Source organism: Neltuma alba, unplaced genomic scaffold (assembly GCF_004799145.2).
Source record: "Neltuma alba isolate B1F8T4 unplaced genomic scaffold, ASM479914v2 tig00010376_pilon, whole genome shotgun sequence".
NCBI lineage: Eukaryota > Viridiplantae > Streptophyta > Magnoliopsida > Fabales > Fabaceae > Neltuma > Neltuma alba.
Genome location: NW_021635280.1, coordinates 73,599 through 95,472, shown reverse-complemented (window position 1 = coordinate 95,472; position 21,874 = coordinate 73,599). Strand labels below are relative to the sequence as shown.

At 32.2% G+C, this 21,874-nt stretch overlaps 1 protein-coding gene across 12 annotated transcripts; it reads left to right on the top strand.

The window, feature by feature from the left end:
* Positions 1 to 11,085: 11,085 nt before the first annotated feature.
* LOC114756201 (phosphatidylinositol 4-phosphate 5-kinase 7) lies at positions 11,086 to 21,540 on the top strand. 12 transcript variants are annotated; one of them, XR_003741420.1, is made up of 14 exons: positions 11,086 to 11,171; positions 11,241 to 11,425; positions 12,152 to 12,297; positions 13,387 to 13,459; positions 13,554 to 14,618; positions 16,110 to 16,277; positions 16,886 to 17,051; positions 17,440 to 17,550; positions 17,634 to 17,821; positions 18,998 to 19,134; positions 20,148 to 20,316; positions 20,551 to 20,625; positions 20,729 to 20,796; positions 21,037 to 21,120. XR_003741420.1 is itself a non-coding variant. In XM_028945119.1 (12 exons), exons 3-12 carry the CDS (start codon positions 12,267 to 12,269, stop codon positions 21,317 to 21,319), a joined length of 2,391 nt encoding a protein of 796 aa, XP_028800952.1. In that variant the 5' UTR covers positions 11,092 to 11,171; positions 11,275 to 11,425; positions 12,152 to 12,266; the 3' UTR covers positions 21,320 to 21,540. The 12 variants fall into 12 exon arrangements, 10 of the variants coding, with proteins under 10 accessions (XP_028800952.1, XP_028800953.1, XP_028800951.1 ...); XR_003741419.1 differs by having other exon boundaries at positions 20,551 to 20,796; XM_028945119.1 differs by lacking the exons at positions 20,551 to 20,625; positions 20,729 to 20,796 and having other exon boundaries at positions 11,092 to 11,171; positions 11,275 to 11,425; positions 21,037 to 21,540.
* The last annotated feature ends 334 nt before the right edge of the window (positions 21,541 to 21,874 follow it).

Sequence of the window (21,874 nt, the reverse complement as noted above, 5' to 3'; positions counted from 1 at the left end):
TATTAATTAATTTTTTATATATTATAATTATAAATTCCTAACAGGCCCAGGCCAGCCTAACAGGCTTAACAAGCTTTTTAGAAAGCCTAAGCCTGGTCTGTTTAGTTAAACAAGTCTTCAAACAGATCTGAGCCTGTTTCTTTTAGAAAACCGACCAGGTCATAGGCCCTGACAAACTGTCTGGTTTATTTCCACCTCTAACTAGACACAACAATTTGAAATGGTACAAATTGATCCATTGCGTCCAGAAAGCTTTCATCAGTTCCCCTGCTTCATCTTCACACTCTTTGAATATGGGAAGAAATCTTGTCTTCGATCCATGCCTTCTCTTTCACTCATGTCAAAGTTATTCCTTTAAATCTTTTCTTAGCTATTTTTTTAGTAATTCTTTTGTGTATTAACTCCCCTCTTCTTGTAAAACTCTTGCTATTTTAATAGTTGAAAATTTAATTTGATATTAAATATAAAATCATAATTCATCTTGTTTCGCATATTTATTTTTTTTCAAGTAATTCCCATGATAGTTGTACATGTTAAGAAGTTTTCATTTTAATATATATGGTTAATAAGGATATTTTAAGAGAGATAAAACTCATTTATTACAAATAACTAATTTAACTAATTTCTTTAATATTCATAAATTAGCTATCTAACTTTTATATTGAGAATCAAAAGTAGTATCATTTTCTCTTATTTCAGAAAAATTCCTATACACTTAGTTAATTTGATTTAGAGCATTCTTTTTTGTTTTGAATGAAAGCTAAGCATGATTACTCCACAAACTTAGACAACGGGAAAGCTTTCTTCACCACTGTCCACCTCAAATGCAAAAAGATGAAATGTGATCAAAGATACAATAGTTCCTTGATAAGTTGTGAGAATGCTTGCCAAGTTGTCAACTTTAGACACGGACAACGTTGGCTCAATTTTCCAATTGTCTTACATGTTATTTATATGTTACGCGCTAATTGATGCATTGTCTTCTGCTTTCAAGTTGTATTGAAGTTGTTAATTTGTTGAACAGAGACTGCGGCTTCCCACCCCTTTTTGGAGATCTTGTAAATGAATTTAGATCTTTTTTTTTATATAGATATTGGCAAATTATGAACCTGTGATCCATCATATCCCTAAAGTTGATAACTTTATGCCTAATTTATCTAACTTATAAATTCATATATAATTTAATATTATAAAACAATATTTTGGGGAGATTAGATGATATTTGTTAGAATTAAGTAATTTGTGTATCTTTTTTTTTAATTTTCTTAATTTAATAAAGCATCTATTAAATTAAAGATCAGAATAGTAATTCATAGATTTACATATTATTTTTTTTATCTTTATAAGATGTAAATATATTTATTAAGGTTGTATAAGAAAATAATCATATTATAACATTTTAGTTTCACTAAGTAATATGAATAATCCATTTCATTTATCTAGTAATATAGTTATTTTTGGCAGAATTTAGACAATTTCGAAATTAAAAATTTGTTTTAATACTAATTATTATTTTTACATCATCAATAATATTTAATACCGAAAAAATTTCAAAAAATGTGTGATAATTTAGGAAGGTATTTTGGTCTTTTTATGTACAAATTAGGTCTCATTTTCATGACATATCAAACATGCTTTTAAACCCCATTTCCATTTTAATATCCATTTCTATTTCTATCAAAATCAATTTTAGTATACCAAATGGGCCCTAAAATTTTCATCAAGGTATCCTTTTTTTCTTTTGGTATCATACAATTTTAATCAAATTTATACTACAAATATGTTCCAATAACCACTTTTTGTGGAAAAATAATAAAGTTATTTTTCCTATAATTTATTTTTAAATTCTTTTACAAAGTGAAAAAAATGGGAGAGAGAATCCAACCTTTTTGACCAAAATGTTATGCCAGTGGGTTCTGTCCCCTTTTCCGCTGTCACTAACGGATTCCATCGCACCAAACAGGACCTACAGGTAAATTTTTATTTATGTTACGTTTAAAAAGTAGTAGGAAAATAACATTAAAATGATACTTAAATTTAAAAAATTTTATTTGGTCACCTAAATAATAAAAAAAAATTTTGAGATCAAATTGAGATTTTGAAATTTGCTGAAAAAGCTAAATTGTCCTTTAATATATTTTTTTTTAAAAAAAAACCATCAAACACCTTACCTGTCTGCCAGTCACTAGAACTTCAGTGCTGGTAACCACCGCCGAAGTTCATGCGGGCCTCCGATTGCCTAAGTTCTGGCATCTAGCTAACAACCGATCACTGACAACTATTTTTTAAGGATTTTTTCAAATCTAGTAATACGATTAACAAGTTCGTTATAGTATTTAATAACAAGTTTTTCAAGAAATTAAAAAATTGGCAATTTTTAAAACTTTAGTAATACGGTTATTAAGTTTTTTAATGCTATTAACAATTTTAGTCTAATAGTTAACAACATATTTTTCAGAAAATTCAAAAATGGTATTTTTACAATTTGAATAATGCGGTTAACAAGTATGTACTAATATTAACAACTCTAATAACAAGTCATATAATAATATTAACAACTCTTATAACTATAGTGATTGCCTAATAAATGAAAAAATTTTGTTGTGTAATCTTTATAAGGAGTTGATGTTGAAACATCAACCTTCATAGGAAATTTTGTTGATAGCGTTATAAGAGTTATTAATATTATTACATGACTTGTTAACCGCATTACTAAAGTTATTAAAATGCCACTTTTTAAATTTTCTAGGAAATCTAATATTAACTACTATACTGAACTTGTTAATAGCATTAAACAATTTGTTAACCACATTATTAAAGTTGTAAAAATGTCAATTTTTAAATTTTCTGGACAATCTATTATTAAATGCTATAACAAACTTGTTAATTGCAATAACGAACTTAGTAGTCGTATTACTGAACTTGAAAAAATCTTTAAAAACAAATAGTTGTTAATCACCAGAGTTTTAGTGGCCAGTCATTGGCCTGCCGCTGGAGTTAAGGAAACTGGCAGCTCGCCTCAGCTTTGACAGTGGCTACCCGGTGATGGTGCTTGATGGTTTTTTCAAAAAAAAATTTAAGGGCAATTTAGTCTTTTCAACAAATTTTAAAATTCCAATTTGGTCATATGTGCTCAAATAGAGATTTTTATTATTTAGGTAACCAAATGAGAATTTTCAAATTTAAGTGGCATTTTTGTGTCATTTTCTCAAAGTGGTATGAAAAGAAGAACAGAATGAAAATGAATATTATAAACAACTAATATTTGGCACGTGGAAGAAAATATAATAAATAATTTTATAAATTAAATAAAAATAAAAGCCAATTGGGACAAATATAAAAAGAAAAAGACCTAAATGCCCGCCCCAAATAACTTTTTATTGTTATATTTGAAGGAGAAAACATATAAAAACAGTAGAAATAGGAGTATCTCAAGATGATTTTTTAAAATGACTTGATTTTTATGAAATATTTAACACCAATATAATAAAAAAAATTAAAGAAAGTAGTTACTAAGGACTGCAAAAAAATTGAGTTATTTTGAGGGGTCATTTTAGAATTCCCATATACTGGTAGTCATTATATATCTTTAATTTCCCATGAAAAAGCTTTTCTTTTGTCCGCCGATGTTGATTCTAGATTCCTTTGTTCAATAATGGGAGAACAAAACAAATGCCATCAAAACAAAAGCAAGGAGTCCCTCCCCTTTTCTCTCTCATTATTTTCAACCACTTTTCATCTTAATTATTAAGATTGAAAATTCAACAGTCCAGATTTCAGGTTTTTAAAAATAATTTTATAAAGAATTTTTTATTATTGTTTTGAATTATATTGACTAAAATTTAGTAGTTTTATTTGAATTTATTTATTTACTCTCAAAATTTTAACATTTTATTCATAATTTTATTAATATGAAATCTGAACTTTTAAAATCTCAATCTTATATCAGAGACGAGAAGTGAATGAAAAATAGAAAGAAAAGGAAGTAGAGACACCCGTTGTCCTCAAAACAGACAGATTTTGGGTTCCTACGTTTTACATACGCCGTTCCCATTCCTCATCACTCTCCTATTAAACACGTCGATATCTTCATTAAATATTAATTCCATATATATTGGCCATCTTTTTTTCATTCATTCATAGATATACGATAAAAATAAAAGGAAAAAAGACAAAAAAAAATGATAGTTAAATAATGAAATCTCTAAATGATCACTTAAATAAGCAAAATTTTAATTTAGGTACAGGTGATCAAATTAGAATTTATAAATTTGTTGAAATTAAATGATCATATTAGCCTTTATTTATTTATTTTTTTTTAAAAAAACTAAACACCCTCACCAGCCGGCCATTCGCTAGAGCTCTAATGCAAGGGGTGACCTTGGTCACCAGAGCTCTAACAACTAGTCTTTGAAGATTCGACGACCAGCAAATATTTTTTTGGAGACTTTTTCAGGTCTGATAATGTGATTAGCAAGTTTTTAATGCTATCAATAAGTTTGGTATAACAGTTAATTACAAATTTTCTAGGAAATTGAAAAAGTGGCATATTTACAATTTCAGTAACATGGTTAACAAGTTGTATAATGCTATTAACAAATTTGATATAGTATTTAACAATAGGTTTTTGGATACGTTCAAAAATGATATTTTTACAACTTTAGTAACCTAGTTAACAAGTCATATAACAATATTAACAACTCTTCTAAATATTATTAATAACTCTAATAACAAGTTATGTCATTATATTAACAACTCTTATAACCATAATGATTACCTAATAAATGAGAAACTTTTGTTGTACAACTTTCATAGGGAGTTAATATATATTAAAAACATCAATTTTTATAAGGAAATTTTGTTAACGATGCTATAAGAATTCTTAATATCGTTACATAACTTATTAATATTATTACCGAATTTATAAAAATGTCAATTTTTAAATTTTTTTGAAAAATTTGTTGTTAGCTATTAAACTGAACTTGTTAATAACGTTATAAAATTTGTTAACTTTGTTACTAAAATTATAAAAAATGTCACTTTTTGAGTTTCCTAAAAAACTTATTATTAACTGCTATATCGAACTTGTTAATAGCTTTAAAAAACTGGTTAATCGTATTATTGAGTTTGAAAAAATTTCCAAAAAAAGATGCATGCTGCTGGAGTTTCGATGATGGTTTCCCACCTGAATTCTGCGCAGTCATTGCCAGCACCAGAGCTTTGTTGATTGGCCAACTAGCAAGGGTGGTTGATGTTTTTTTTTCCCCCAAAAAACAAATAGTAATATGGTCATTTTAGTAAATTTATAAATCCCGATTTAGTTACTTATACCTAAACTAGAATTTTGCTTACTTAGGTGACCGTTTGGGGATTTTGAAATTTAAGAATCATTTTTCTGTCATTTTCCCAAAATACAATTTTCACGTTTTGTTGACATCATTTTTATTAAAAAAAAGAAAAACAAAAATATTATTGTTGCTTAATAAATAGATATTTTGATTAAAAAAGACAGACATGGATTTGTCACAAAGACCATTAAATATTCGCTGGAATAATTATCTTTTTGGGTGAACCCGAATAATTGGGAATAAAACAAGCAAAAATTATTAATCAGTGATAATTTTAATAATTAGATCAGATAAGTTGTGATGCTTACTTTGCATCTTTTTTGTTTTGTTTTGACCAGCATGCTTACTTTGCATCTAATGCAAATAGTTTCAATTATAGCAATAAAAAAATTGGCACGTGTGTGTTTATTGTTGTTTGATCAACCAAAGTGGGCTCTGAATCAGAAACCAAAAGAATTATTTTTATTTTCTGTCATGAAAAGAAAATTAATTATTATTCACATTAATAATTATCAATACAGATAATATTAGGTGTCAGAAAAGCATTATGGCCACATGATTAATCACTTTTATAAATATGATATGAAGGATCTAACAATTAATTTTGGTCCCAGCATGCTTAGTTCATTAAAACAATAAAACTTATTTAATTAAAAAGGTGCACTTTTTTTATTGATAAAAAATTAAAGTTGCCCTTTAAATATTGCACATGTTTATTGGCAAGTAGACCCACGTTCTTACCTCCGCATGTGGACAAGAATCTCTGTTCAGCACTCCGCATCCGATGTTTACTCCATTTTATAATTATTTTTTTCTATCAATAATTGACCAGAAAAGGTGAAAGTCAGTTCAGGACTTGAAGGTTAATTATGTTCATTCCTCAAGTTTAGGGGTGAAACAGGCCAGGCGGCCTGTCAGGGGCGTATGGCCTGGCCTGTATTTGGCCTGACCTGGTTTGGCCTGTTTCCCAAAAATGACAGGCTTAGGCCTGTTTGAAGGCCTGTTTAGTTAAACAGGCCAGGCTTAGACTTTTTAAAAAGCCTGTTAAGCCTGTTAGGCCGGCCTGAACCTGTTAAGAATTTATAATTATAATATATAAAAAATTAATTAATGCTATTATTGTTAATGTGTTCTTTTAATTTATTTTTTAATTTTAATATATAGTTAATAGCTTAATCTTTTCTTAGATTTTGAAGTTTAGATGACAAGTGAAGATAAAAATATAATTTAAAATAGTAATATTAATAAATAATGTGATTTTTAAATCTTAAAAATATAAAAAAAATAGGAAAGAAAAATTTTGTTTCAAGAATGATAAATTAACTAACTTAGGTATTATGTTAATTTAAGTATGATATCCTCTTTATTCATTATAAAATTATTATTTTTTCCTCTTTATTTATTTGTCTTAATTTTAATTTTTTGTGTGTACTTAAATGTAGTCTTATTCCAAATTTTAACATATAATTACAATTAGTTTTCAATAACATTCTTATAAATTATAATTAAGATTTAAAATAGTACTTATGATACTAAAATTTAAATAAAAGACAAGACTAAAATTTAATTATTATGTACGTTTTTTTAATCTTAGCTTTTTTCAAAAAATAATTATTATAATTTGAATTTTTTAAAAATACAGGCCTTTTAACAGGTTTCAAGCCAGGCCAGGCTTTTACACAGGCTAGGCTCAGGCTGAAAAATAAGCCTGTAACAGGCCACAGGCCAATAGGCTCCAAAACAGGCCTGGCCTGTTAAGAGCAAGGCCTGGCCTGTTTCCACCCTTACTCAAGTACATCGTTTTTTTCCCCTCAAAAAACTATTTTTGGACCATAAATTAAGGATATTGTTGGTGCTCTAGTGACAATTATAAGGAATCTTTAATTATCTCACGGGAATTAAAAAGAGGTACTTAAATCATTAATTTTATATAAAAATAAATTTCTAATATCTTTTTTTTCTAAAGCATAGGTATCCCTCTATTGCAGGCAATCCTATTTGAAACACTGTTGGGCACTAAATGTGGACACCTCTCTCAGTTGGAATTCAAATCTTAGTTCATCATGTTATGAGGAACTAGTCCTTTCCACTAGATCCAACTATTGTTGGTTATAAATTTCTAATTTTACTTAGAAGTGTTTCGTTTGCTTTCACACAAACCAAGACAAGTACTATTACATATATTTCATATGCTATAAAATCATTTTTTAAATTATAATTTAATTTCAACCAAAACACTTTCTTATACTTAAATGAAAATTTTTTGAAATCAAATCATACTCTTTCTCATAATTTGACCTTAAATAAGGGTAATATTAAAAATAGTTGATTAATATCGGTTCATCACTTATAATAAGAGCAGTTCACTTCTAAAAAAGTACTACCTCCAACCCTATTTATAAAATCTTGTTTGTAAACTACAGGTAAGATTTTATAATTAGGATCGGAGATAGTGCTTTACAATAAGAATAGGAGAAAGTATACCATTCACAGTAAATAATAATAATGATGATGATAATAATAAATAAATAAATGTTAGTAGAAATGTCTTGACCGGGGTTTAATAGTGCTTGAATATAATAGATGGTGAGTGGTGACACAGGCCAAATAATTATATAAAAATTATAACAATTATGATGATGAAAGTTACATTTAGATGGATGAAAATGAGCCATGTAAAAAAATGGATGAAAATTTAAAAAAGAAAAAGAATTTTTTAGCCAAACAAAAGGGATAGCATTAATCCTGTCAAGTTCCAAACTCACAATAGCAAACAAAAACAAGAATGAGGAAGAAAAATAGGAACAAAATACTAAAATAACCAGTAAGGGTTGGACTTTAGTAAAAAGAGTCAATCTGTTATAACACGACAAACCAAAATGGATCAAAACTCAAAAGGCACTATCCCGAATTCCCAACAACACCAAGACTCCAAGCCAGTTATTAGTGGGGAAAATTAAATGGGGGTGAGGGTTAAGACCGCAAATCTAATAAGCACATTCCTATAAAAGTTGCGTACAACAGACATGAGCCGCATCTGAATGAGGCAATCTTAGACTCCAGTTGAGGTAATAAAGTCACATAGAGCTTTGATAAGATCAAAAATATCCACTATAGCCAAGCAAATCCCCACATAGCATGCCGTAACCTTGAAAGCAGCTTCCATAACCTGCTTAATTCTTTTAATAAGATTAGTAAAAAAAAAAATCTCTTAATAAGCATAAAATAGATTAGCATTCCTCTGGTATTTAATATAAGACACAATTAACTAATTGAAGCATATTAAGAATGCTAGTTAAATTAGTTAATATCATATTTTTTCCCCTAAAACACCCGAGATGTTTCTCTCAGTTGCCTCCCTCTCGTTTACTTCATCATTGTTGAGAGAATATTAATAGGGTTAATTTAAAAAAAATTAATAAATATATGAAATAAGTCTTATATATAGGACCAATATAAATTTTCCAATTAGGTCCAATATTAAAGATTAGAAGAGTGTAATTCTAAGAAAAAACCACCTTAAGTCATCCTTAATTTTAACCCTTCTAAATTCAAATGAAAATGCAAACCACAGTGGTCATGAGACAAAAGTTAATGATTCTGATTTAGTTGAATTGTTAGATCCTCTTTTCCTGAAGAACCTTGGCTCATCCGGTCATCCCAAGTACGTTCTCCTTTAAGCATCAACTTTATTTTAACACTCGATGTTAATTTTTAGGGGAAATTATTAAAAATCTTCAATTGCAGTCGAGCTCATCCACTCACAGATTTTGAACAGATAAAAAGAAATTTAAAACTCACAAAATTACTAAATATAAAGTTACTCAAATTTATATGTAATCTATATTTACTATACATTTAGTGGTAACATCACCCTTATGCTTAGATGACATTCTACGATCGAGTTTTACATTAATATATTTTTATATGTGCGTGCGTTTAGTTTGTGTAAAATAAAAAAATGAGCTGGCCAAAAAAAAAAGTAATCTAAATGAATCAAATTAAAAATAAAATGGAAAAGACCAAAAAAAAAAAAAGAAAAACCCAGCAGATATTTTTGGGTGAGAAGAATATAAAAATGGGACAGCCAGCGAGCCGGGCAATTGTGGAGGTTGTGGGCGGCGCACAGAATCAGGTTCGAATTCTCGCAGCAGTCTTTATCCTTTTCGTGGCGGATCCCCAAGGACGCTACAACGCATCTGCTTTTAGTGATTTCACCGGTTCGTCCGCCACGTGTCCTCTCTTTAACTGGTTTACCATCCCCGTCAACTTTTCCACCTGCTCTACTTGCATTGCCCTTTTGTCTTCGTTTCCTGTCGGTAAATCCCACTCGCTCTGTTAATTAAAACTTTTAAAATAAATAAGTAACTGAAATTAGATTGTAGCGCTCCTTTAGTAGTATTTATAAGGCAAAATTTTTTTTTAATTAGATTTATAAGTCATTTTATTCAATTTTTAGCATAAATACACTATTTTATCTCTATTTTATTATAATGTAAGTAGTTTTTTTTTTAAAAAATGTATATATTAAATAAAGATGATGTTGAAAAGTTATTATATTTTAATGAAAAGTTAATACATAGTAAATTTTTTTTAATTTATGCAAAATATGCTGAAAGCATTTTATAAATAAGATCATAGGAATACAAATCTTTTTCCTTTTTCACAACGAATTGCTAGGTTATATAAATCACATAATATTATTGTACTACCACATCGATGACAAAAATATTTAGATATATTACTCATCAAAAGATATTGTTTAATAACTTTATTGATAGTCTTTTTCAATCTTCTCTATATTTTTTAAAGGATCCCATACTACTTGATTTACCCTCCATAAATCCATCTCAGCATTTGTTTTTACCACTTCCATTTCATATCTTTTTCTTGTCTCTCTAAACTAAATTCAACAAATCATTGGACATATTTTGCATCTTCGTGTCTTCATGCTTTTATTTTATTATATATATGTGTGTATATTATATACAAGTATCAATATCATTATATTATAAAAGGTAGAATATATTAGTATTATAGATTTACATTGGAATATTGTTCATTTTACTTGCTTAATTTTTTTCTTTTGGGTATATAAATTTTTATAGCCGAGCAATTGCAAAGTCATATTCTAATCGGATTACAAAATAACATATCATTTTCCCTACTCAAAATCCTGAAACTTATGGGAATAGGATGGCCCTACCCACATTCAACCTTTTGTGAGTTCCAAATTTAAACATTTATTTTGACTCTTTTAAGTTTAATCGGATTTAACATTTTTTTCTTTCAATTGTCTCCAAATTGAGATAGAATAATTTTTTTTAAAAAAACTATAACTAATTAAATTTAGTTGAAAAAATTAATTAAAAATGACATCAATTTTTTCCACTCAAGAATAAATGTGTCATACTATGGTGCTCAGTGTATAAATCAGCAACTAATGTTTAGAAAGCTTCATGATTAATCTATTTTAAAACATTATACTTATAAGATAAATCTCTTTTTACATGTTTAACCAGTGGCGCAAGGCTATAAGCTAATCAAAACTTTTTTTGAAAAATCAGAAAGTGAAGAGTGTTCAATGCTATATGAGGAGACAAAAAATATTTGTGCGAAAAGGGCCCCTTATGCGTTGCATGGGCACGCCAGCCAACCTCGTTCCAGACTTCCAGCTAAAAGAAAAGGGAAAGGCTGAGGAAGAAGCGATTGTTCATTCCCCACACAATACCAGCGAGATAGCGAGTAAAGAAATACTCTACCATAAAGGAAGAGGGAGAAAGTGGGGGGCATGAGGTGTCGATTCAAGCATAGTATCTACAGGTATAATCTTTCTCTCTGTTCAATTTTAATATTGGTTATTCAATATTTAATTTAATCTTTGGCTGACAGTGACCCTCACTTGTTGCCTTGGAACTGAATAAAGGGCAGTTAGGCACGGATTCGTGAACTCTTGTCTCAGGTATTTCCAAAAATAAGGGTTCAGTTGCTGTCTGCTCGAAGCTTAATTTGAGAGAATCTCTTCAATTTGAGTCTTGCTTCGGGAAGACGCGTATTGATCTCCAATCAACCTTAAGGTCAGTTTGTTGATTCTTCTTGCGATCATTCGATTTGCTGATTACTATCTTGCTGTAGCATATGGATTCAATACAGTACCTTGGAGTGCTGTAGATGCTTTTCTTGACACCTTCTACTGAACCAACTAACTAACGTTATTTGTTCAATGCTGGCTTCCTGTTCATTTTCTGCTGATAAAGTAGAACAGTAGGATGCGAATCGGGTCAATAAAGTTCTATAATATCCCTGTCTACTAGAAAAGTTTGGTTATTAGCTTCGTTTTTGGTTTCTGGGGCAGTGCTCTGACTTTATGATTGAGTTCGGATTTGGGGCCATACTTTCGTAACTCCAAATACCAGGATTCGTTATAGTCCCTCCGTGATACTCCAACCACCTCATGAATTTTTTATTCCTAAACGAGTCATGAAGGGTACACCTTGTCTTCACATTGGGTATATTTTCATATGGTCTTTCAATTTCACTAAGAACAAAAAAGATACATGTATGTTTATAATCATCATGCATCAACGCGTGTTTCTTCTAATTCTTTTATTAAATTATAATATCAACTTACGGGAAGCAATATTTTCGTTAGTTGGTGAGTAGAACAAATAAAGTAAGTAGGGTTATGATGGCAGTATTTGCCTTTGTGCTCTATAAAGTGAGATTCATGACTTATAATTGTGCTCATATATTTGCTTTTAGGTGATCTTGTTCTCAATTTTGTTGGTAATTAATATTTACAGCAGGATTCATGGTTCATGCTCTGGTCAATGGGAACTCAACATCAGCTCGTCTCATTGCTCTAAAGATAGGATATTTGGGACTGAGTCACTAAATACTGATCTGCAGCATTCATATATGAAGAAAGCTGAAGGCAGCAACCAAGGAGGTGACTCTAAGTACAATTAGGCATGCCTGCTTTTGAGTCAATGAACTCACCCTTGGTCTGCATTATTGTTGGATATAATGTTAGATTGAGATACGTTGATGTTGAGATTTGTTCCTTTGATTGCGGAAATTCTTAATTTTTTTTGGGGGTGTTCGGCATGAAGGTTTTAAATTTAACACGAGGAACTTTTTACTCAGGCTATGCCACCTTGCAGATTAAATACCTTGGCAATCACTAAAAATTAAAACGTGTATTTTGAATATATGTTGGAAGATAAGATGGGAAAACTGAAATCTGTTGGGATTAGTTGGTGAAATTTTGTGAAAAACTAAATACTGAGGGAAATTAAGATTCCGTAGGAAATTTTATTGCATAACTTACCAAAGCATGTTCTTCTAAGTTTGCATGGGAAATCAGAGGAAATCTTCTTAACAATCGTAATCTTAAGCATTGATTACAAAAAATATGGTTTATTTACTTCAGAAAATCATGGGCTGGGTAGACCCTGCCATTCCATCCTAGATGAAGTGAAAAAAAAAAAGTCCAGAAATAAGAGAAGGGAGGCTTTGTAATCAGAAAGCTACTCAAGAGTAAAGAACCAATATGCATACCCTTACTCTCAGTTTTGTTCCTTATAAATACTGCCTCTCAGTACATATCATCTCCATATCTAGTAAATCACTTTCTTGTTTTCAACGCAAAATGCCTCATAATGTTGACTTATTGACCATTGATCTGTCAAACAGAATTGTCTAGTCTGTTCTGCTAGCAGTGGGGGAAGTCCTTCTACCAACTAACCCTTGATCTCCCCTAAATTCCAATTGCAAGTGATTTTAATTGTCATTCTATACTTTAGTGGTGTAATTTTTGTTGCAATCTGTAGAAGTCCCGTATAGCGTTCCTCAGTAAAGGGAAACGTACTAGACGCCTGCTATTGTTTTGTGAGTTTTTATTTTTTCCAGACACTCATTATGGTTGTTTCGTTATGTTCTAGAATTCTTCCACTGGGAAAAATAATGTCATGGAGCTGGAAAAGGGAAGATAGATTTCCCATTCTGATCAATGAGTGTTCTTTCTAACCTATAATAGGAGGAAATGGCACTTGGATGTGTCCCACTCAACTAGGTCAAGAAAGCATGTTAGTCATGGAGGGCAGTGGAAGGTTATATTCAAAGCAACTCCTACTCCATTCAACTTTCTTTGTATTTATGCCACCTGTGCATATATTATATTCTACTGTTTTGCAAATGTTGTAGGCTTGATGAGAAGTCCTTGTCAAATGGGGATGTCTATATTGGTGAGATTAAGGGGATATTGCCCCATGGCAAGGGAAAATACACTTGGTTAGATGGAACGGTATATGAGGGTGATTGGGAAGACGGGAAAATGACAGGCAAGGGGTTGATCGTTTGGCCATCAGGGGCAAAGTATGAAGGTGAGTTCTCTGGGAATTACCGTCATGGTTATGGCACCTTCACAACATCTTCTGGGTCTGTTTACAGAGGGAGCTGGAGGATGAATGCCCAGCATGGGATAGGACGGAAGGAGTATTCCAATTCAGATATCTATGAGGGTTTATGGAAGGAGGGAGTGCATGAAGGCAGTGGTAGGTATTCCTGGAGTGGCGGAAATACATATATTGGGAATTGGAAACGTGGTAAAATAGATGGCAGAGGGGTTATGAGGTGGGGTAATGGTGATATTTTTGATGGTTTTTGGTCAAATGGGCTTAGACATGGATCAGGAGTTTATAGATTTGCAGAGGGGGGGCTTTATATTGGGACTTGGAGTAGGGGTCTAAAGGATGGAAAAGGAACGTTCTTCCCTGCCGGTTGCAAACATCCATCTTTGAAGAAATGGTGTAGCTCTCTTAGCAATGATGATGATGGTTCAAATTTGAATTCAGAGGAACATCGGCCTCCAAAGTCAAAGGTTAAACGAAGCCTTTCAGAAAAGGTATCAGTTAGTGGTAGTTTAAGAAATTCACATCATATATCTCATCGGACTTCATCACTGGATTCTAGTTGGACCCGACATCCTCCTCCTCAAGAATGCATATGTGATGATTACTCACGGAGATTGCCCCTTACCTCTGATGGAGGTCATTCTGAGGACCCAGATAAAATTACTTGGGTTTATGAAAGGGAATACATGCAAGGGGTTCTTATTATGGAGAAAACTAGGAAATACTCAGAAGTATCACGCAAAAACAAATGGCAAAATAAGTTTGGTGTGCAACAAGTAAAGCCGAGTTCATGTGTGGATATTTTTGGGGGGAGTCGAAGCTATTATCTGAAGCTTAACTTGCAACTTGGCATCAGGTAAATTTGTTGATCTAACATTTTAGTAATCCCTTCTAATTTGCTTTGAAGGATTTGGTAACTGTTATCAATAATTAATAGAAGTTTTAAATATAATGCTTTCTATTATTACTGTTTATATCTTTACTATTTTATTTTTTTTAAAATGAGTTTATACATCTGTATTACCTGACTTGAAGGGTTGAAATCATTAAGATGGTGGACTTCTTTACAGATATCAATACCTACATGTTGGTTGCTTCACATATTAATAATATAAAATATACTGCTTGCTATGTAGCATAATGTGGCATACCTTTGGTATGGTTATTTGAAAGACGATGCAGTTGATGATGCTTGATATAGCCAATTAAATACCTATCAAAAGTATCTACGTTCTTTCTTCAGTTATTGTTAAAAATATTAAGGCTGAAGGGGGGGCCATCCAGGCATTTAACTTGCTACTTCCTGTCAGTTGGATTAATAATCTCCTGTGGTAATTTGTGGACTATTCAATGCTGTAATATAAGGTTCATGTCAACATGATCATAAAAGGAAAGACGGTGAGAGATGAATGACTGGGCCACATAGATTAAGATGGGTAGTTACTTGTAAGACTTGTCCATAGAACTGAATATACTAGATAGGAAATTGTGAGGCATGGTCTGAGGCCTTTGATAATTACTTGAACTTTTTGTCCATCCTCTGTTATTTTTGAAGTTATCTTACCATCCTCCCTATTTATGTTTTAAGCATTTATTCCTTTTATTTTCTTACAAGTTGCCCTTTATCCTCTGTTTGTTGAAAACTCCAAGATTTGTTTTAATTCTTGTAGTTGACATTGATAATAAGTGCTGTCAGTTTCCATGATCAAAAGCGAATACCCGCATAGCACTTTTGGATGATGTAATTACATGTGTTCTTCCCCGTCATTTATGAAGCATACATCATCTCTTTTATTTTTTTACATTTCTCCTATTTCATCTGTTTATTGAGAACTCCAAGATTGATTATGAATGTCATAAATTTAAATAACAGCAACAGCAACAAAAACAATGATAATATTAACAATAATTGTAGTAATAATTGCATTGTGCCAGTTTCCATGTTTGAAAGCACATTGCCTCATAATACATTTGAAAATGCTGCTTTATTGAGCCTGATGATTTCTATTGCAATTGCAGCCGATGGCTCAATGGATGAAGGTTCTTGACTATGCCTTTTACAGCGGACCATTCTAGTAGTTATTGGACTTCTTGAAAAGACTTTTCCATTTCCCTTGTATAGTTGCAGTTGCATGTTTGTGTTGGGTGTTTCTGAATGACAAATCCAACGAGATAACAGACTATACTTGAAAAACAACTAATTTTAACATGTCAGTATTGCAATAAAAAGGGGTAAGAGTGCATACTCAAGTATGCATGTCAAATCATAATCAATATGGTTTATCGTCTAACATGTATTATGTATCTCATGAAGTCTGGATTTAAATAAATTTGACTGAATTCACAGGTATACCGTTGGCAAGATTACACCGGTGCCTGCGCGTGAAGTTCGTTCATCTGATTTTGGAGATCGAGCAAGAATAAGAATGTACTTCCCCAAAGAGGGTTCACAGTTTACTCCCCCACACAAATCCATAGACTTCTACTGGAAGGATTATTGCCCCATGGTCTTCAGGTATCAAGCAACTTCACGAACTCTATATCTTCCTCACTAAAGAGCTGTATTCTCTTGACACTTGCTGCATGATTAAAGTGTTTCAACGTTTTAAGGTGTGGAAAACTTATTTCATCATGTTTTATTTGGTTTAATATAAACGAAACTGGTCGATCTTGAGCTAGCAAAAAAGCATGGAACCGCTAGCTGTTCAAGACCCTGTAAGGGACGCTCAAACCATTAAAGCTTCCTTCCTGAACTGCAGTCCAATTATTTGCCTCGAGCTAAAAGGAGGAAGAATAATGGATACTTTTCTTTGTACTCATCCTAGTTTTAAAGTGATCATGTTAGACATAAGAATACTATGCTTGAGAATGTGACTTTATGAATACAGTTGCATATTGATATCATCCAACCATGGTGGTGTTATATATAGTTTTTGTAGGGTGATCTGGTGGAATCTGAATAAGCAATTGAAGATTTACATACTAAATCTTTGTGCATTTGATGCTGTTGGGTGCCTGCATCATCCATGTGACTATTAATGTTCCTCTAACCATGTCCAAGTAATTCATCTTATTATTGTTTTATCTTATCTGTTGCATAATTACTTAAGCATAAATTTCCAGGAATTTGAGAGAGATGTTCAAATTAGATGCTGCAGAGTACATGATGTCCATTTGTGGTGACTCCGGTCTGAGAGACATAACATCTCCTGGAAAAAGTGGCAGCATCTTCTATCTTTCTCAAGATGACAGATTTGTGATCAAAACTTTGAAGAAATCTGAACTGAAGGTTTGTAGTCACCATTTGTCTTTTTGCTTGTTTGGTTTGTAGTCACTGTATGGCTTACTATTATATTCATAATCAGGCATTTCAATTTGATCTATCATGTCTTCAATCCTTGGGATGAATAAGCATACTTGATGGAATCCAATGCCAAATTTATTGATTTGATAGATGAATGTCTTCACGTTTGTATTTCCCGGGATGGTTGGTGTTAATGTGAAATGGGCCTGCTCTTAATACATTGCTCTCTTGAGAGAGTAAATATAGAATCTGTCAACTTCTCTTCATTCTAGTTCTAGTTTTCTAATTTTATGAAAATTGTAAGAAATGATTATGATAAAGGTGTTCCTTATCCATGACCATGTTCAATTGTTCATATGTTTTCTTCTTGTAGGTTCTACTTCAAATGCTTCCTAAGTATTATAGTCATGTAGGGGAATATGAAAATACTCTTATCACAAAATTTTTTGGGCTTCATCGAATAATGCTAAGAGGTGGGAAAAAGGTATTATTCATTATTTGCCTCTAGCTTCTCACACTAACGTCACCAATCCAAGTATGTAAATATATTCTTGCCAATTTTATCAGGTGCGCTTCGTGGTAATGGGGAATATGTTTTGCACAGAACTGCATATCCACCGTCGTTATGATTTGAAGGGGTCTTCTCAAGGAAGATTTACCAGTAAAGATAAAATCAAAGAGAATACGACCTTGAAAGATCTTGATCTCAAATATGAATTTCATATGGACAAGAAATTGCGAGAATCCCTACTTCAGTAAGTTCCTACTTTACTGATGTGGTTGATATATAATGTATTTGCTTTGATTTTTATTAATGACCATTTACTGAAACAATCTAAGATAATGACTCCAACAATTTCTTTCGAAGTGAGTTTGCTCATGGCATTGCAATTTTTATTTGTAATACTCTTTATCATGGAAATCAGCTACCTAAGTTATCTTAAAAGGTGCCTCCAATGAGACAAAGTTTTTCCCTCGTAGCATCAGCCAGTAAGCAATATTACTTCTGGTATTGAGATCCTAAACTAAAATGCCTTGGAATTTGTCACGCCTTATTATTAAACAGCTATTTACTTCAAATGCTTCCTAAATATTATAGTCATTCATTCTTTGAATTCACGGTCTTCACTCTTCAATGGATGAAAATCTCTCTGGTATTTCTGTGTGTCAAAATTTATTATTTGTTCTTATATAGTGTAAGTGCAAAGATTTAATCCTTTTTAAATGCAGATGCATGTCAGATTGTTCTTCTGTAAGATTTCATAGTGAAGTATTTTACAAGTTGTAGGTTCTTAACTACTTTAATCTCTTAAGTGCATGGAAATTGTAAAGCGATTAGGAAAGATCAAGTAGGACTTACAGCTTAAATGTATTGCTCCTCTGTATGACTAAGGCATTTCTTTAGATGTAACTAATTGGTGGAACCAAGGGTGTGTGTACATTATTTCTGAATAAAGCTGAGTTTAATCCTCAATCTAATGCTCACTTCACTATTCACAGAACCCTCCATGATATATCCATCCTTCTAACGAACTCTCTCCTTCTCTCCTGTCTGCTCTTTCTCTTGTATTTCTTGGCTTTTTCTATTATTATCCCTAGCGAGCCATGACCCAATGGGTGGGGGTCCATAGCTACTGCAATGTGAGGAAATTTGTAATGAAGCCATTGCCGAAAGGTGCCACTCTTTTCAGTAGATTCTCTAAATTGCTGTATCTGCGAAACTGTAGAATGGCAAATTTTAATTAGATCAACTGAAATTGAATCTTGTATATAATATAGTTGCTGGTGTGCCTGTAGATTGTAATTAGTTTATTGTTATAGTATTACAAAGGTATTGGTATGATAGCAGTTAGATCTGAATTCTGTGAGTAACTACATAGGCATGCATTAAAAAAAAGCATCATAAGCAGAAGTTTGTTTTTCTGGTGCAGTCAAATTAAAGTGGACTGCGGGTTCTTGGAGTCTCAACAAATTATTGATTATAGCCTTCTATTGGGATTGCATTTTAGAGCTCCTGAGAATCTAAAGGCCTTAGCGGAACAGCCTGAGAGTCTAACTTCCGGTAATGTTAAATGCCTCTGATGCAAGTTAGTGTGATGTAATATGGCAGCGTTCTTTCATAACTTAGTGGTTGCATATTCGTATAAATTTGGCATTCACATCTTTTACATGAATAAATTTTTTTGGAAATTTAATATTCTTTTTTTTTTTTTTTTTTGGTGAACTTTGTAAATTTAATATTCTGCTGAAGATAAATTTGACATTGTTAGCACTAGGAATATGTTGCAGTGTAGAAAATCTGATTGGTGATGCCTTTTGGTGTCAGATGGATGAAATTATTGCTTTGTGTAGGATTTTAGCAAGACTTCACTCTTGGAGTAAATATTCTTTCCAAAATCTCTTGCCTTCAGTTTCTATATACAGTGCAAAAAGATCTTATAACTGATGTAAATCTTATGATTTTGACAATGCCGACTCTGGATTAGTAGTTGTTTCTTTCTGGTTGAATGGCCTGTTTAGATATGAACCTACCCCCATGTCTCTTGATCGTACCAGCACCTTGTATTTGCACATAGATTCATTCTAGATGTCTTTTGCCTGTCTAGTGTGAGCACCAGAATAGTTGTTTTAAAGGTGCGATTCTTGTCATCTGTTATACAAGCACACTTTTCAATTGACATGGAAGAATGGGACATTGCTGCCTTTTTTTTTCCTGGGTGGGGCGGGGTGTAGTTGGGGAAGATATACACGCAGTTTCTATGTTGTGGCAATCAGTTTCACCAGTAAGAAGAATAACTGGTTATGTCTTTTTAACAGCAAATTATCTCATGATTTGATCTTCTAAATAAGTTAGTCCTATATCATTTGTGGACCCTACTGTAGTTTTGCGGCTAACTTGGGACATAAAATATACGTATAGCGCATATACACGAATCATGATTACAGTATGCATTCCAACTATTGTTTTAGTTTCATCATGTTATTTTTTTCCCTCCCTGTTCATTAGTAGTTTCATCTTGAGTGCCCATGCTCACATAACCTTGCATTTTTTACTGTCTATTGACTGGCTTTTGAACCTAGATGCACTCAAACAAGGGGAGCAGTTGATTCTTCCTAAAGGTCTGTTACTAGTTGCACATGAACCCAGCTTTGTCAACACTGCACCTGGACCTCACATCAGAGGAAACACATTGAGGGCCTACTCCATAGGTGACAAAGAAGTTGACCTTCTGCTGCCTGGTACTGGAAGGTAGCTATTATGGAATCTGTTTCACTTGTGTTGTGCAATTGTTATGGTTTTTCTCATATCAATGAGGTCTTAATCTTATACCTTCGCAAGGCTTTTCTTTGAAATTGCCAGTCAATTTCTGTATTATCCAGCTAATATATGAATCTTAGCAAGGGAGTAACTGCCGTTGGTAATTGTTGAGTAGAGATTATAAAGTTTAAGCCTTATAGGTTTTGTTTTCATGTCGTTATCCAGCCGTTATGAATAAATGCTTAAGAGCTGATTCTCGCCGCCCTTATTGTTCATACTCAAATGAAATTTCAGCACCACGTGAATGTGTTTTGCCTAAATTTTCAAGCTCAAAAGGGTTTTCATTGAGGGGATCATGTTGGATACTACAATAAAACTATTTATGGGCTTTCTCTTAGCTTAGGTTTTTGAGTTGAAATTATTGGTAATTAACGTCTTGACAGACGCCAACTTCAAAACAAATAGGATGAGGTATGCAGTTTCTCTGATCATATAAACACCTGACTCTGTGTTGCCTGTATCCTTCCCTCTAACTCGCTTTCAAATTTTCATCAATTTCAAGTTTTCGAGCAAACGCAATCGACCCTCTTGAGAACTGAAATTGAATTTTCTGTCATTCCTTTTTAAACATTCTGACATTAATATATGTTGCCCCTGTGGTATGTAGTGAAGTAATCTGTAACCAAGTGTACTCATCACTTTCATACTCAGGTTGCGGGTCCAGTTAGGGGTGAACATGCCGGCTCAGGCAAACCGAAAGCTTGTGGAGGACAAGGTGGAGGCATCAGAAATAGAGCTTTTTGAGGTGTACGATGTTGTCCTCTACATGGGAATAATTGATATATTGCAGCAATACAACCTAAGGAAGAAAGCTGAACATGCCTATAAATCACTGCAATTCGATCCTGTGACAATATCTGTAGTTGAACCAAAGTTGTATGCTGAACGTTTCATCAATTTCTTGGAGACCAAAGTTTTCCCAGAGACTCCATGAGTAACAGTATTCTTTTCCTTCCTTCCCTCCCTGTAATTGTTCCGAAAGGAGTAGTTTTGAATATATCATTAGTGTAATTAAAACTCTTCATAATTTCCTCCTCCCAATCGGTGAATAAATTTGTACATGCACAATCTCACTTGTTTCAGTTTACAGAGTTATTAATGTTCGAAAGGTATGTAGTCTTACTCATTGAAGAAATTGTCACCCGATATTTTAAATTTAAATTTTCTTTTGATTCTTTATTTTCTTCTGAGTAAGTTGAGAGTTGATGTTGATGTTCAACTAACGTGGAATAAACATCTCCATTATTTAAAGATGTGACATTGTATTATTAAACACTCAAACTATATCCTCAAAATATAAAATCTAAAATTTATAACAAACTGTATTATTTACGAATTATGAATAATAAGAATCGTTATTTGGGCTTCATGCAACGTATTTGGCTGCTAGTTATTATCATAAATAGTACTCCAAAAAAATTTGCCCCTCCCCACCCCCCAAAACAAAAAACAGTTTTGTCCTAAAAAGTTGCACTTTTGAAAGAGGTTT

What these genes read in the sequence shown, in the direction of transcription:
- LOC114756201 (XM_028945119.1), top strand. Translation starts at nt 12,267, where the DNA reads ATGAAGAAAGCTGAAGGCAGCAACCAAGGAG. An exon ending in TGCTAAGAGGTGGGAAAAAG is followed by an intron (nt 17,551 to 17,633) that starts GTATTATTCATT and finishes CAATTTTATCAG; the next exon opens with GTGCGCTTCGTGGTAATGGG. An exon ending in CTGCTGCCTGGTACTGGAAG is followed by an intron (nt 20,317 to 21,036) that starts GTAGCTATTATG and finishes TTTCATACTCAG; the next exon opens with GTTGCGGGTCCAGTTAGGGG.